We start from the raw sequence: 14935 nt of genomic DNA on the forward strand, positions 1-14935 counted from the left end.
TTGCCTGCTCCACCTCTTCCGAGAGGTCAAAACCCCTAGCATGCATCTCCTCGAGGGTTTCCCTTCGAGATTCACACCGTGCATGCTCCAAGCTCTTGCTCTCGCTCTCGAGAGCCTTTCTCAGCTCAGCTCGAGCATCGACAGCGTCCTTCAAATAAGACCGCCACTTTCTTGTCAGCCTTAGTTCGGCTCATTACGGCTTAGGCCCGGGCATCCACAACTTCGGCTTTCATTTTCAAAAGTTCGGACTCAAGCTTTGTAACCATATCCATTCGGACCAAACTGTTCTCACGAGCTAAGCGAAGTTGAACCTCGAGGGCGGAAGCTTTAGCCAAAGCACTTTTCTCCGCTATAGTATGAGCGTCCACCCAAGCCTTTAATTCATCGCGCTCACGTTTAACTTCACTCCTAAGGCGTTCTAGGTCTCCCATCTTGTTCTGCAGCTAAAATAAACGTAACATCAGCCTCAGGAATAGAAAACGAAACATGCGCCCCATCTAGAACAAGAAGTACCTGTTCCTCGAGGTATGTTTTGAAGTTCAGGCTTCGACTAGCCTCGCACCGCAAGAGCGCCAATTCGTCTTCTCCATCATCAATAACGAAAGGCGTGGCGGATCGGCATCGTAGGGTTAGCAGACCTCGATGGTAAAAAGGCCGATATAGCCTAATATGATGACTAAGAGTGAATTCGTGTCCTGCCTCTTTCGCGAAGAACCTAATCATCAACACTATCCTCCAGAATGACGAGTGAACCTACTCCAACGTAACCTGGTATTTTCGACAGAAGTCAAGCACAACCCAATCAGGGGGGGGCCTAACATGAAGGGGTACGTGTATACGTTCAAAAACCCCTCAGCATGATCCATGATGCTCTCTCCCGAGGAAAGTACCCGCAGTACTGCCTTTTCCCCCCCATCCATAGTCTTTCCTCAGTGACTCAAGGTGCCCCTCTCCTACTAAGGAAATAAACTTCGAGACATACTTCCGATGACCCCAAGCATTTTGGTTCAAAAAGCCTTCAAGGGCGGAACTCCCCTCCCCTCGACGAGCAGACCTTGGTGTGGCAGCCATAACTGTGGTAAAACTAGAAAATCTGAGCAAGGCCTTCAAAATTGAAATGGTGAAGTTCCTAACACAGGAAAGGAAAGCTCTATAGAGGAGGATGACTACTCGGAATAGCGGAATCCTCAAAAGAAGGAATACAACCCTATATGTGGAGAAAGCGGCGACTATCCTCCTGCCTCAAAGGCCAATTAGAGATGCTAACTAAGCCATTTCTCGCTTTGGGAAGATGTACCAACGGAACTGCCTTGGTCGCTTCATAGCCACGTCATGCAATTAACGCCGCCGTACGATATTTTGGGGATCAAAACCCCACATCGTTACAAGCCTCGAGATGGTACCCGATCTCGAGGACTTCTATCAAAAAAGAAGATAGGCTCCAGAAAGCCATTGACATCGTTACAAGCCTCGAGATGGTACCTGATCTCGAGGACTTCTATCAAAAAGAAGATAAGCTCTAGAAAGCCATTGACATCATTACAAGCCTCAGGATGGTACCCGATCTCGAGGACTTCTGTCACAAGGAAGGTATGCTCTAAGGAGCCATTTATCTCGAGTATCCAATCTCTAGGACCTCTGCTATTGCAAGTGCGGATTTGACCTCAAGGTGGTACCCTACCTCGAGAATTTCTGCTATCGCAAGTGCGGATCGCTCAAATTCCCCTTCGGATCAAGTTAAACATTTTCTTGGTTACTTTAACCTAGGGGCTATTCAAGCCCAGTCGTACCCTCATTCGGGGTCTATCTGCAACGCCTTGGGGCTATATTCCCTCTAAGTTCAAAACAAGTCTCCAAGTCGCCGAGCTCGAGCGAACTCTCACTCAGGAATCATTTTCGAAGGCCTACAAGCCATCTTTATTCTCAAACATCCGAGCAAATCCACCCTCGAGGACTACCACGGGGTCTGAAAAGCTAAGTTTCGTTCTGAAAGTTCGAAGCCTTATTCTCATTCAACTCGAAGTCTGGAGTCCCGATGACCCGAGTTTAACAATCCAACCCGTGGGATCGGTCAATCGATCAAAGAGCCAGAGAAATACTTACGCCCGGGCTCAATATTCGTACCGGTTGGTAGAATCACGCATTCAGATTTTCACATGTGCAGAAAAAGGGAAATAAAGAATAAATAAGAGACAAATTGAAAAAACATCTTTTTCATTAATAAACGATGATTACAATAGCCCACGAGGGGTCCTTACACATGATTACAAAGCCCACAAAGGGTCCTTACATAGAAATAAAAGAAAATACATACAATGAAAGCCAAGAGTCTAATCTATCCTCGGGGATGCATCCTCGGTAGCAGTGTCTTCGAGCATCATCTCCTCGGGGGCTTCATCACGGTCTTCCAAAATGGCATCTCCAAGGGAGAAGATGAAGAAGAGGAAAATGATGCAGAAGAAGTAGAAAAAGATGAAGAAAAAGCCACAGCCTGCCAAAGAGCAAAAGCTTTTACCAGGCCGAGAAAATTACAGCCCGGTGGAAGACTTGGCGGGCGTAGGCCTTACCTGCACGGCTACTTTGAGTCCACTTCTTGGAACATTGTGCCGTGCAGGTTAGTGGCCGGTAGTGCCGCTTCACCCCATGGAAAGCAAAAGGGATGAAGTGCCACCAGGCCGGAGTAGGGAGGTGAGCAGCGGAGTAAAGTCCGAACACCCTCCTAAGCAGCGGTGTAGAGTCCGAATATCTTCCTGAGTGGAAAGAAATCGGTACCCCTATTTCATCGTCTCGAGCCAACGACGACAGCAGTAGCAACAACAACAACAAGTTATTGCGATCCCGTCCGGAGGGAGATAGCTTCGAGAAAGAGGCATGGCATGACTGATGAAGACATTGCCGTACGACCTTATGGCCACGGTTTTCAAACATAAGAAACAAGGATGGATGAGGATGAAAGGAAGAAAAGAGTAGAAGAGCAATGGAACGAAGTTTGGGTTCAAGAAAGCCCCCATTTATAGGAATATGGCAGCATAACCGATGGCAATCAATGCCTTTTTGAGAGACGTATCGACAAGCGCAATCAATATTTTTTGGGAGACGGATCGGCGGCAGCATTATTACTTTGAAAAAATAAACTGACAGTGCAATAAGCGTTCCTTAGAAAGATGCACCGATGGGACGTCTCAGTTATCGCAAAAGCTGATGTCATATACGTGATGTCGTCACAAGAGGCTCGACGAGTTCGGTGTCAGAGCCGTTTCTTATCATTGTTATCTAAGAAACGCGGGGACTATTTGTATGCGGTAAAATCGGAGGGTCCAATTTTCGGCCATTACGGCGCTTCGTAAGCATGTCAGTCAAAGGCTCGAGGCTACGGTCGAGATTTACGCCCGACGGGCTCGAGACAATACAGCTCGACAGCTATGAAGAAAAAAATGGAAGTTCCTAAGGCGTATGACTAGGGCTGACAAAGCCTAGTAGGCTGGTTCAGACCCGTATCCTAGCATTAATTAGCTGTATCAATCTCATATCTTTGTAATAAATGCATTTGTACTATATTGGGATTCCCCCTAATATATAAGGGGGATCATTGTCACTTTGTAAAGGGATCTGATACTCAATATTCAATACAAGAACATTCTCTCTGCTCTCTAACAAACTCTTTTGATCTCACTACTTACATTTATTGCTTATATTCATTGTGTTCTATTTATTGTTCCTCATTTATTGCTTATCATTGACCATAAAGAGCCGCCATTGATTTTATCATAACTGATATTCGTCCATCGACTGCCCCCGGCAGGACATCAGACTCGACCTCGAGACCCCGAAAAGGCAAGCTCGAGGCCCCGATTATCAGCTATTTTGTTTGATAACCACCTTGTTCTTAAGCTCTATCTCGTTTTCTTATCTCTTACTTAGCATCTATTGCCTAAAAAACTAGCATAAAAATAGATCACGTATTTTTAGAAACACGAAATCAAATCTAATTGTAATTACCATTTTCAAGGTAAACACACGTCGTTCGGCAGTTTGAGTCCATGAACAGCTTCACTTAAGGTATTATGACTTGTATGCGTAGTCGAAATTGAATTTCGGGAAGTTTGGAATTGATTTGGAAAGAGAATTTCCATTTCGGAAGCTTTAAGTTGAAAGAATTGGATGACCCGGGAACGTTTCGACGCCTATTGTGGAAGTTAGCATTTTTGGAAGAATTTCATAAATCTGGGTTGAAGCGCATTTTAGTGTTATCGATGTCCGTTAGGGATTCCGAGTCTGGGAATAGCTTCGTATGGTGATTCTGGTATTGGGAGCGTGATCGGAAGTGGATTCGGAGGTCCGTAGGTCATCTTGGAGTTGTTTGGCTAAAGTTAGAAATTTTAAAGTTTTTAAGAAGTTTGACTGGAAGTGGATTTTTTGATATCGGGGTCGGATTCCGATTCCGGAAGTTGTTGGTCCGTAATGTCAACTATAACTTGTGTGCAAAATTTGAGGTGAATCGGACGTGATTTGATGGGTTTTGACATCGAAAGTAGAAATTGAAGTTTCAAGTTCTTTAAGTTTGAATTGGGGGTTGATTCGTGATTTTAGCGTTATTTGGTGTGATTTGAGGGCTCGACTAAGTTCGTATGGTGTTCTAGGACTTGTTGGTATGTTTGGGTGAGGTCCCGAGGGTCTCGGGTTGATTAATGGTGGTTAACGGATCAAGGTTTGGAATGGAGGAGCTGCTGAAGTTGGAGGACTGCTGGTGTAATCGCACCTGCGGAGTGGGCACCGCAGGTGCAAGCCCGCAGAAGCGGGAATAAAGTCGCAGAAGCGGAAAAGGATTGGAGCAGGGGGAGTCGTAGAAGCGGACGTTTGGGCGCACCTGCAGGCGTGCAGGTGCGAAGGTGAAGGCCGCAGAAGTAGGGTAGGACGCAGATGCGAAGAAGACGCCGAAAAAGCGGAGCCGCAGAAGCGGCCAATGGACCGCAAATACGGAAATCGTCTGGGTAGAAAGGTTCTTTTAAAAGTCGGGAATGGGCCATTTTTCTCCCATTTTTCATTTGGTTTGGGCGATTTTGGAGAACTTAAAGGGGAGATATTCTTCAAGTATCACAAGGTAAGTTCTTCCCACTCATTATAAGTTAAATACATGATTTAGATACGGATTAAAGTATGGAAATTCGTAGAAAATTGGGGTTTGAGAAAAAACGTAGAAAATTGATATTCTCGGATTTTGACCACGATTTTGGATATGAAATTGAGAGTAAATTATATATTGAGCTCGTGAGGTTGTGGGTAAACTTTATCTTCAAAAAATTTCGGAATCCGGGCACGTGGGCCCGAGGGCGATTTTGTCAACTTTTCAAGTGGAGTTGGAAATTTATGTAAATTGAATTGTTATAAGTATTAGGGTATATTTTCATTGGTTTGCCCATTATTTGGCTAGTTTTGGGAGCGTTGGCATCGATTTGAGTCATCGGAAAGGCGTGGAATGCCGGTTATGGAACTTCGTAGCGAGGTGAGTCTCCTTTCTAACCTTGTAAGAGGGAATTGTCCCCATAGGTAAATTAATTGGATATGTGCTTTTATTTGTGGGGGTTACATACGCACGGGGTGACGGGAGTCCGTGCGTAGCTACTATTATGCTTAACTCTAGGTATTCTAGGACCCAAAAGCATGCTTTACTTGAAATAATTGTAACCTTATTGATAGTTTAATTTGCTTTAATCGTATCGAAGTGGTAAATGATTTTCCAAAAGAGTTAAATTTTGTTTTCTCGACTTGTAAAAGAGAAATTGACACCTCCTTGATTGTTTCCTTGATGAAGTCTTGATTGACTGTTTGAATATGTGTTTCTATGTGTACCTGCGTCGCATATATGATTCGCGAGCGGGGTGATTGCTTATTTATATTTTACCGCGTTGCATGTATGATACGCGAGCGGGGTAATAGATGCATCTATGGTTCGCGACATTCGACCCTCTGGCAGTGCACAGTTTAAATATTGTTGGATCGGGCCGTACGATCTCGGCATGATTTGCACATGCTTGTATGGCTTTCCTTGAGATTCATAGATGTTGATATTTGTTCTCCCTGGCCTGAGGTAAATGTATAAATGATGAAAATGAATTTGGAAATTCCCTATTAATAAAAGAATTGTTTACTTGCTTCATGCTATTGAGTTACAACTGTTTTTATATAAATCCTCGATTTGCTATGTTATCGGTATATTATTGGACCACTAGTAAGTATCGAAGCCGACCTCTCATCACTACTTCTTCGAGGTTAGGCGGGATACTTACTAAGTACACGTTATTTTTGTACTCATACTACACTTGCTGTGCATTTTTGTTGCACAGGCACATGTATGACTAGTGGTCTAGTTTGGCGCAGCGGCATGGTTGATACAGAGGCTTAAGTGAGCTGCACTTCTCGAGACGACCCGCAGTCAGCAGAGTCTCCTTCAGAGTACTATATTGTATTTTCTCTACTGTCCAATCTGTATTCCGGACGGTTATTGTATTATATTTTTCCTAGAAATTGCTCATGCACTTGTGACACCGGGTTCTGGGATGATTATGCGATTATTAAATATCAAGTTTGTTAAAGACCTCATTTTTATATCAGTGAATTTCATTATTTATTGTTTTATGTATAAAAGGAATGATTTCAAATATTAAAACGAGAAATTACTAGTTATTTGGTGTTGGCTTGCCTGACAGTGGTGTCCGGCGCCATCACAACCTTTAATGGATTTTGGGTCGTGACAGGTGATGTTTCTTGACATGATATTTCCCATATTTTTCGGGTACCCCGTCATAATAGAAGCCACAACAATTGGCCGGGAGACTGGGATATCACTGTCATGCTGGGATGGGTCTAGCCGGCTGCAAACAAATGTACACCACCCTTTCGCTTCAAAGCTCAGAGTGTTTCTAGCTATTTGGAACCCAGGTGTAAGCCAAGCCGGTGTTGTCCCGTGGATGGCTATCACCTCCGCGAGCCATGGACGGGCTGCCTCATCTAAAGCCACCTTCTCCAAGTTTAGGGATTTGTCCCCATCATCGAACCCGGCATATGTGTTCAGTTTCTTGCCATCAAATCTGATCTTCCTGTTCCGATCCTTAGTCACATAGGTGCCCTTTTTGATGTGGGCAACATTGGCGTAGAACTCTTTGACTAAGTGCCCATTAGCCTCCAGCATCTTACTGGTGAAGAATTTCCGCCCCACTCTTTCATCAAATTACCTCTTCATATTGGGATTGTAGAGTAGAAGATCTCTTTCTATGAATTGCCTCTCAAGGGTGAGCGACCTCTATGGCCACCATTCCCGGAATTTGTGGTAGGCTTTTTCACTGACAAATCGAAGCTGCCACACCTCCGATTTTCTTGACCTTTCCAATCCCCCAACAATAGTATCACCCCCTCTCCCATTATCCGGGACCTCGGTAGCATCAATATCAGTAGGGGCAGGGGCAGCTGGTGAGGCCGGAGTTGCAGCAGGTGGGGAAGATGATCCCGACGCCTCACTACCTTCCTCTGAGTCATTAGACGACTCAGTAGAGGAGGTGGGTACATCCACCAATCGAAATTTCTCCAGGAAATCTGGGACATGAGTAGGCACAGAGTCCCCTTCCGAAGTTTCTTGGGAAGGAACGTACTCACTCGTATCTGAGTGGTCCGCTGCTCTATCCGCAGCTTTTATTGCAGCTCGCATCTTTCCAATTGATTTTTGGACTGCTAGTGGTATCTTGGTTTTCCTTTTTCCCCTGCCACAGGAGGATTCTGCCCTCCCTTTAGGTTTATCGCTTCCACCTCTGGATCGGACCATTATCTGCATACACAATCATACAAGCTCATTAGTATTGTTGTTCAATGAATCATCAAAAGAAAGCTGATGAAATGATGACAGTGTTTCTTAAAGAAGGGGTTCGCTGACAGCGGAAAAAGGGGCGCGGCCGCGGAATGGACATCGCGGTCCGCGTAAAAAGGGACGCGGCTGCGAAAGACTGGGGATCAGACTATCCAGTCTCTGAAGTTAAGATACCCACTACTAGAAAATGGGCCTATGGCAACAGTTATCGTAGCAACGGCTAAGGAACTGTTGCATAGAGTGGATATTATAACGGTTACAACCGTTACAATAGCATTGGAACGATATCAGCACACATTAGCTATTATATCGTTCCTACTGCAACATAACTGTTGCCGTAGGGTTTTTTTCCATAATGATTTCGTGAACCGTCCCAATAAATCTGTTTACTGGAACGATTTTTGATTAAAATGTTACACCGGAACGGTTTTTTTCCCCCTCATATTTTCCTTAAATTTTTCTAAACCCGCCAAACCCCTATTTATTTTATTAATTAATATAAATTAAATAACAAAAACATTCCACTACTATCTCCCAATAAACCCATTCATCTCCCCAAACCCTATAACTCAAAGGCATCAACACCGTACCTCCAAAGCTCTCAACCCCTTTCATTGCTCTTTCCTTTCACCTTGAGAATTCCATCTATGGCTAACCCTAAATCTCCAAATTCTCAAATCAAATCGCTGGCCTAGCCCAAAATCTCCAAATCCCCGAAGTCTCAATCCATTTTTGTTATTCGAAGAAGAGAAGGCATCTAAGAAGAACAAAGGAAAAATCTAAAAGGCACGATTAAAGGTGAGAAAACTACTTCAATCGCGAGAAATTTTCGACCCAAAAGGCACTCTGTGAGAAACTAACTTCAGGTGTAAGTTTTTCTTTTCTAATTTGGATATTTATTTATTTAATCATTGTTTTTCCTTTAATTTCTTGATTTGATTGTAATATTATTCAAGAAAAGAAGAACGGAAAAATTCGGGGGCTAGACTTTGCTGTATTACTTATTTTTTAGGGTTATTTTTGAAGCAGAAAAATTAGATTTTTGTGGTCTTATTAGCTTTGTGTATCAGTTTATTTTTACCAAATGTTTAGGTGTTTATTTTTAGTTTCTGTTTTGTAGGGGAAGGGGGGGGGGGGGGGAGGGGGGGATAGGGTTTGGATAAATTCTTCATATCATTGGATGTGTGACTATGTGAGTACCTTGATTCAGAGTTGATTGATTCTGTAATGTTTGGTGCATAAGCACAGTAAAATTAAACAGTATAGAAGTGCTTGCTAATGTTATTGAGTTGGGTATTTGAACACATGAAGAATTGAACTGAAGTAAAGTTTGTTTGATGTGAAGTTATCTTTCTGTGGAAAGACTGCATGTAAGTCTTCCGTGTTAATGGACTATATGTTTTTGGATAAAAAAGCAAATTGACCCATGTACTGTATAACCAAGCACAGAAAGTTATTGAGAGGTTTACAATTCTTGAAATTTCTTAGTCTAAGTATGGTTCTTATGCCATCTTTTATATTGAAAAATTATTTTTAAGCTGTTTGCTTCTTGAATATTTGGCTTTAGAGTGTTGTTCTTTGATTGAATATTAAAAAGTTAGTTTGGTTCCATGTTTGTAAATTTATAATGCTATCTTAAACTTGATCATGCCTAATTGAATTCAAATTTAGCTGTTGAGTGTTACTTGATAGGTTAGCTGACATTGATGGATAAATCAACCCTAGACATATTTGCAAATTGCAATACGCTGCCATAAATTTAGGACAGCGTAGTGGCTAGAGAAAACCAGAACAATGATGGGAAAGCTAGAGTCATCATTGGTAAGAAGAGTTGTGTCACTCAAATGGTCATAAAATTTAGGTGAGGACTACTAAATTTGTGGAGCAATTGGGAATTTTTTGGTAGGGTAGGCATAACAGCTTAAGTTTCTCTTAGAATACTATTTTAAAGTATAAGACAATAAAAGAGAGTACTTGCACAGAGTATTAGAGTTGATTGTTAACAACATACAGGAGGCTTTTTATACAAAAGTTTAGGCTATTAAAGATGAGAAATTTTTTTCCAAATATCAGGGTACCTAATTATTACAATAGTTGTTTGATGGGGGAAAAAGATCCTATTACTACTTATATGAAATACAGATGTATTTAAAACTTTAGTACTTTGGCTGAATGATTTTTTTGGTAAATAGCATAAAAGATATCCTGGACTTGTTGGGCTTCCTTATTTTGTTTAAACAAGTCCAGATTTTGTGCTATTTTTGGTATCTTCTTGGTACTGTTATTGCATACAAATACATCACCTTATCAAGTAAAAGATATATCACAATTCAGAAGAATATCCTATAGTATTAACCTATATGCATAGAGTAATTCTTGAACATTCTAACATATACTTACGACATTCTCTTAACTTTCATTGGCTTGTACTACTAAATTAGTTGCTAAGAGGTTTTTAAGGAAGGAATAATTATTTGCTGGTTCAAGTGAGGAGTTAGAGAAAGGTTGACAAGCTTTAAAGAAATTATACACATACATGAATAATAGTCCGGTCAGTCGTGTGTTTACGTCCGTGTTTAGCTTTTGGATAGTGAGGATTTGTGTGGCATGCCACAACTAGCTTGAGGTTGAGATTATTGTTGTATATTGCTTTTGGATAAATTATTCTACTAAAAAGCCTTCACTATGACATGCTTATGCTAAAGTTTTATTATCTAGAAAAGAGATTTGTTTTTCCTTTTAGGTAGCTTTCATGTGTTCTTCAGTGGCATCCTTAAGTTTTCTGATTAAATCTTGAATTTCTTTTGTTTTCCAGTAAATTAGTTTCTCCTTAATGGACAATTCCTTATTTATTTTGAAGTTGATAACCCTTTTGTTTTCCAGTAATTTAGAATGTTTGACTGCTCTCAATTTGCCTAAATATATATGTTTACAAGTTTGGTTTTGATGATTTAGATTTGTTACTTAACTTTGGCTTCTTCATTTGTGTTAACTTGTTTCTTTCTCTCTGTTGGATTTGTTACATGCAACTGACTATAATACATTTGAAAACTTTGTGCTTTATGCATTGTTCATGGACCATACCCATTCTTATAATGATAAACTAACCCTTGAGGGGTGATGATTTTATTTATCCTCTTTTGTAGGTGGAGCAATTGAAGAAAGGGAAGATGGACATAGTGAAGATCTAGACCTTACTTAAGAACTTTGAATTGTTGTCGATGTTGTAGGAATCTTTTGTTATCAACATTTGAAACTTACTCTAACTCTTGAAGTGTTGAAATGTAAAACTAATGTGATTGGGTTAAAACATTTTGATTTTATGGATATATTAGCTTATTGGACAATATAGATTATGAAGTGTTTTATCTTTTTATTTATATAAATTTCAGGTTATTACAAATTTTTATATATGTAAATATTCATTTACAACCAGAGCATAATATTCTAATAGAACTGTTGCAATAATCTTGCAAACTGTTCCAATAGGTCTTGCAAATCGTTCCAAAATGTGCAACAAATTGATGCAATAGGTAGTTAAAACGGATGGAATAGAAATAAAACCGTTACAGTAGCGTAATGAAACCGTTAGAATATCTCTAAATAAACGTTGCAATAGCTTACATAACTGGTGCTATAAATTATATGGCAACGGTTTCCAACCGTTGTAGTAAATAATATGGTAAAACAATTTTCAGCCGATGTAAACTCTATGGTAACGGTTTTTAACCGTTTCGACAGAATAGAATACTCGTTGCTTCAGGCAGAGGAAAAATCGTTGTGATAGATTGCCCTATTGCAACGGTTTGGATAACCGTTGCAAGATCCGTTACTCTAGATCTATTGGCACGCGAGCGGGTGTAACGACCGCTAAATCGTTCCAATAACTCTATGGCATCGGTTTAGCTGTCTGTTGTAACGATTTTACGGCCGTTGCCATAGGCTGATTTTTCAGTAGCGACCGCTGTCACACCTCTTTTTCGCCACACCCTTATTACGTGGTTGAGTTAGAAGAGTTTTCCAATTAAAGTGACGTTTTGAAAAGGGATTATTTATTATTTAGAGCCGCCACTTGGAATTGAGTTTTGGTGTTGCAAGTCACCTTTTATTGGAATCCCATTTCAAAAGGAATGTTTGACTCTTAATTATGGTCTATGAAATAGAAGACTGAGTAAGGAATTCTGTTGACCGAGGGGAAGTTGTAAGGCACCCCTCGAGTCCCGTGGGTCTAGCACGGTCGCTTTTATTGACTAATGTAAGGCTTAAATCAATTCTTGACTATTCTTGTATTTTATTGGTTATGGCTTGTCTATTACCACTTCACTTAATATATTTTTATTAATTGTTTGGACCCAGATGCGATATGCACACGAGGTATTTCTTTGAAGTTAGATGTTAAACCAAGGTACGGAATATACACATGGTTAAAAACATAATTATTTTAAATTTAAAGGCATCGAGACGCGGGAATGCGTACATGACCCTTTTATTGTTTAAGCATATTAATCCAAGGTTCGGGTATGAACACATGGGCTAATATTGAAAAAGCGTCTAAACTTTTCTAATATATTTATAGTTATTTTCCTAAACTAATTTGAGATTGTGGTGATGTCATGATTTGTGGATATGGAATTGTTGAAGAAATAATGTGATTTAGCTTTTATAATTATTTTGGCGAATTAGATTTCCTAACATAAAATATTTATTTTTTCCAAAATTTATCCAAACCCCACCGCCAAAATTTTCCTTTGGACATACAATTTGTGTATTTATGGAAACCAAATGAAAAAAAAGGAAAATGGAGCAATTAGGTAAAGAATAGTAACCATCATACTTGTAAAAATACCAGTTCTACATCAGATCTTGCTGCTAGATTAAAACATTTACAGTTAACAAGAATTTACAAGCACTTCTGGAACAAGCACAAACTTTAGCCAAGAATTAGGTAAAAAAAAAATCCAAACTTTAAAGAAGAACAAAAGTTATTTAAAAAAAATAAATAAATAAAGCTTTTGAAGATACACCAAGAAAATTATGAAGAATAAGAAGAATAAAGACTTACATATTTGCCATTAGAAAAGTATCGCCAAAGGCAGCAGCTTTTACAACAATTTTGTTCCTAAGACAACACTCTGTTCTTGAGCTTATGTATTTCAACGATTCAACTAGGCCTTTCCGGAAACTCGATCAGCAACCTCGTCGGAGAAAAATGGTTAGAGGACCTCGACTCGAAACACAATCCTACGATGAACTCGACTCAAAAAAAATGAAGGCAGCTTGGAAGTGTTTTCAATTAAGTATTTTTTTTGCTATGGTGTAATCATGGTATCTAGATCTTGGTCAAGAAGGAAAACTTATGAAGATGTTGGCATGAAGCTTTTTTTTTTACAATGAAAAAAGGAATTCTTTCCAGTCTTGCGGCGCTGAAACTTAGCAAAGAAAAAGATCCCTCCTTTTCGTGTTTTCTGTATTTGTCCGTTCTCTCTATTTTTATCGCCTCAATTTTTGTTCTCCCCCCCCTCCTTTATAAAGAAGAATGAGGGGTTATTTAATCTTGTCCCTAATTTTGAGTGGGAACGTAGGAAATAAGCAGATGGAAATGTGGGTATAAATGTGTGATCATGGGTGAAGTGGGGAAGTTGGGAGTTATTTTTTTTAACTCTTCCTAACCCTTTTTTTTAAATTAAATAAAAGAAGATAAAACACACACACACACTTACACACACACACTTACACACACACACACACACACACACACACACATATATATATATATATATNAAAAATATATATATATATATATATATATATATATATATATATATATATATATATATATATATATATTGTAACGACCCAACCGGTCGTTTTGAGCCCTAGCGCGTCGTTCAGCAGTCTGAGGCTATGAGCAGCTTCAATTTAGGGATTTCGACTTGTACGCGCGGTCGGAATTGAGTTTCGGGAAATCCGGAGTTGATTTGGGTAGAGAATTCTTATTTCAGGAGCTTAAAGTTGAAAGAATGAACTACGATGGGAATTTTGAGCAAACGACCTCGGAATCAGGATCTGAAGGTTCCAGCAGGTTCGTATGATGATTTCGGACTTGGGCGTATGCTCGGTTCGGGTTTTGGATAACCCGGGAGCGTTTTGGCGCCTATTGTGGGAGTTAGCATTTTAGAAGAAATTTCATAAGCTTGGCCTGAAGTGCATTTCAGTGTTATCGATGTCCGTTTGGGATTTCAAGTCTGTGAATAGCTCCGCATAGTGATTTTGGAGTTGGGAGCGCGATCGGAAGTGAATTCGGAGGTCCATAGGTCATTTTGGAGCCATTTGGCTAAAGATAGAAATTTGAAGGTTTTTGAGAAGTTTGACCGGAAGTGGACTTTTTGATATCGGGGTCGAAATCCGATTCCGGAAGTTGCAGTAGGTCCGTAATGTCAAATATGACTTGTGTGCAAAATTTGAGGTCAATCGGACGTAATATGATAGGTTTTAAGCATCGAAAGTAGAAGTTGGAAGTTCTAATGTTCATAAAGCTTGGATTGGGGGTTGATTCATGATTTTGGCGTTGTTTGATGTGATTTGAGGCCTCGACCAAGTCCGTAATATGTTTTGGGACTGGTTGGTATGATTGGTTGGGGTCCCGGGGGCCTCGGGTGGATTCCGGATGGTTAACGGATCGAAATTTGGATTTTTGGACAGCTGAAGGAATCTGGTTGCTGGTATTTTCGCTTCTGCGGTGGGTTGACCGCAGAAGCGGCACGGCAGAAGCGGACAGGGAGCCGCAGAAGCGGGTTTTGGACTAAGGCTTGAGGACCGCAGATGTGGTCAAAGTACCACAGAAGCGGGACCGCATCTGCGGAGAAAGGGTCGCAGAAGCGGATGGGAGTATCTTGGAGAGGACCGCAGATGCGGTCAAAGTTCCGCAGAAGCGGGACCGCATCTACGGGTGGCAAGTCGCAGAAGTGAGAAAGGGGTGACTCAGGGAAGACCGCAGATGCGGCATTTTAACCGCACCTGCGGAACCGCAGAAGCGGCCAAGGAACCGCATGTGCGGAAGCAGCTGAAGCAGTGAGG

The 14935-nt window shown here is 40.7% G+C and overlaps 1 protein-coding gene and 1 long non-coding RNA gene across 2 annotated transcripts; one reads left to right on the forward strand and one right to left on the reverse strand.

Moving 5' to 3' along the window:
• Positions 1 to 6696: 6696 nt before the first annotated feature.
• LOC109218663 lies at positions 6697 to 13432 on the reverse strand. Its single transcript, XM_019383037.1, has 2 exons — positions 12921 to 13432; positions 6697 to 7819 (listed from the first exon to the last, which is right to left on the reverse strand). The coding sequence occupies exon 2, from the start codon at positions 7814 to 7816 to the stop codon at positions 7301 to 7303; it is 516 nt and encodes a 171-aa protein (XP_019238582.1). The 5' UTR covers positions 7817 to 7819; positions 12921 to 13432; the 3' UTR covers positions 6697 to 7300.
• On the forward strand, positions 8375 to 11229 carry LOC109218664. Its single transcript, XR_002066803.1, has 2 exons — positions 8375 to 8726; positions 11005 to 11229. It is a non-coding gene; the product is annotated as an uncharacterized LOC109218664 (long non-coding RNA).
• Positions 13433 to 14935: the final 1503 nt, after the last annotated feature.

This window comes from Nicotiana attenuata, unplaced genomic scaffold, assembly GCF_001879085.1.
Source record: "Nicotiana attenuata strain UT unplaced genomic scaffold, NIATTr2, whole genome shotgun sequence".
Lineage (NCBI taxonomy): Eukaryota > Viridiplantae > Streptophyta > Magnoliopsida > Solanales > Solanaceae > Nicotiana > Nicotiana attenuata.

Coding starts and splice junctions, on each gene's coding strand:
- LOC109218663 (XM_019383037.1), bottom strand. CDS start 7,816: ATGGTCCGATCCAGAGGTGGAAGCGATAAACCTAAAGGGAGGGCAGAA.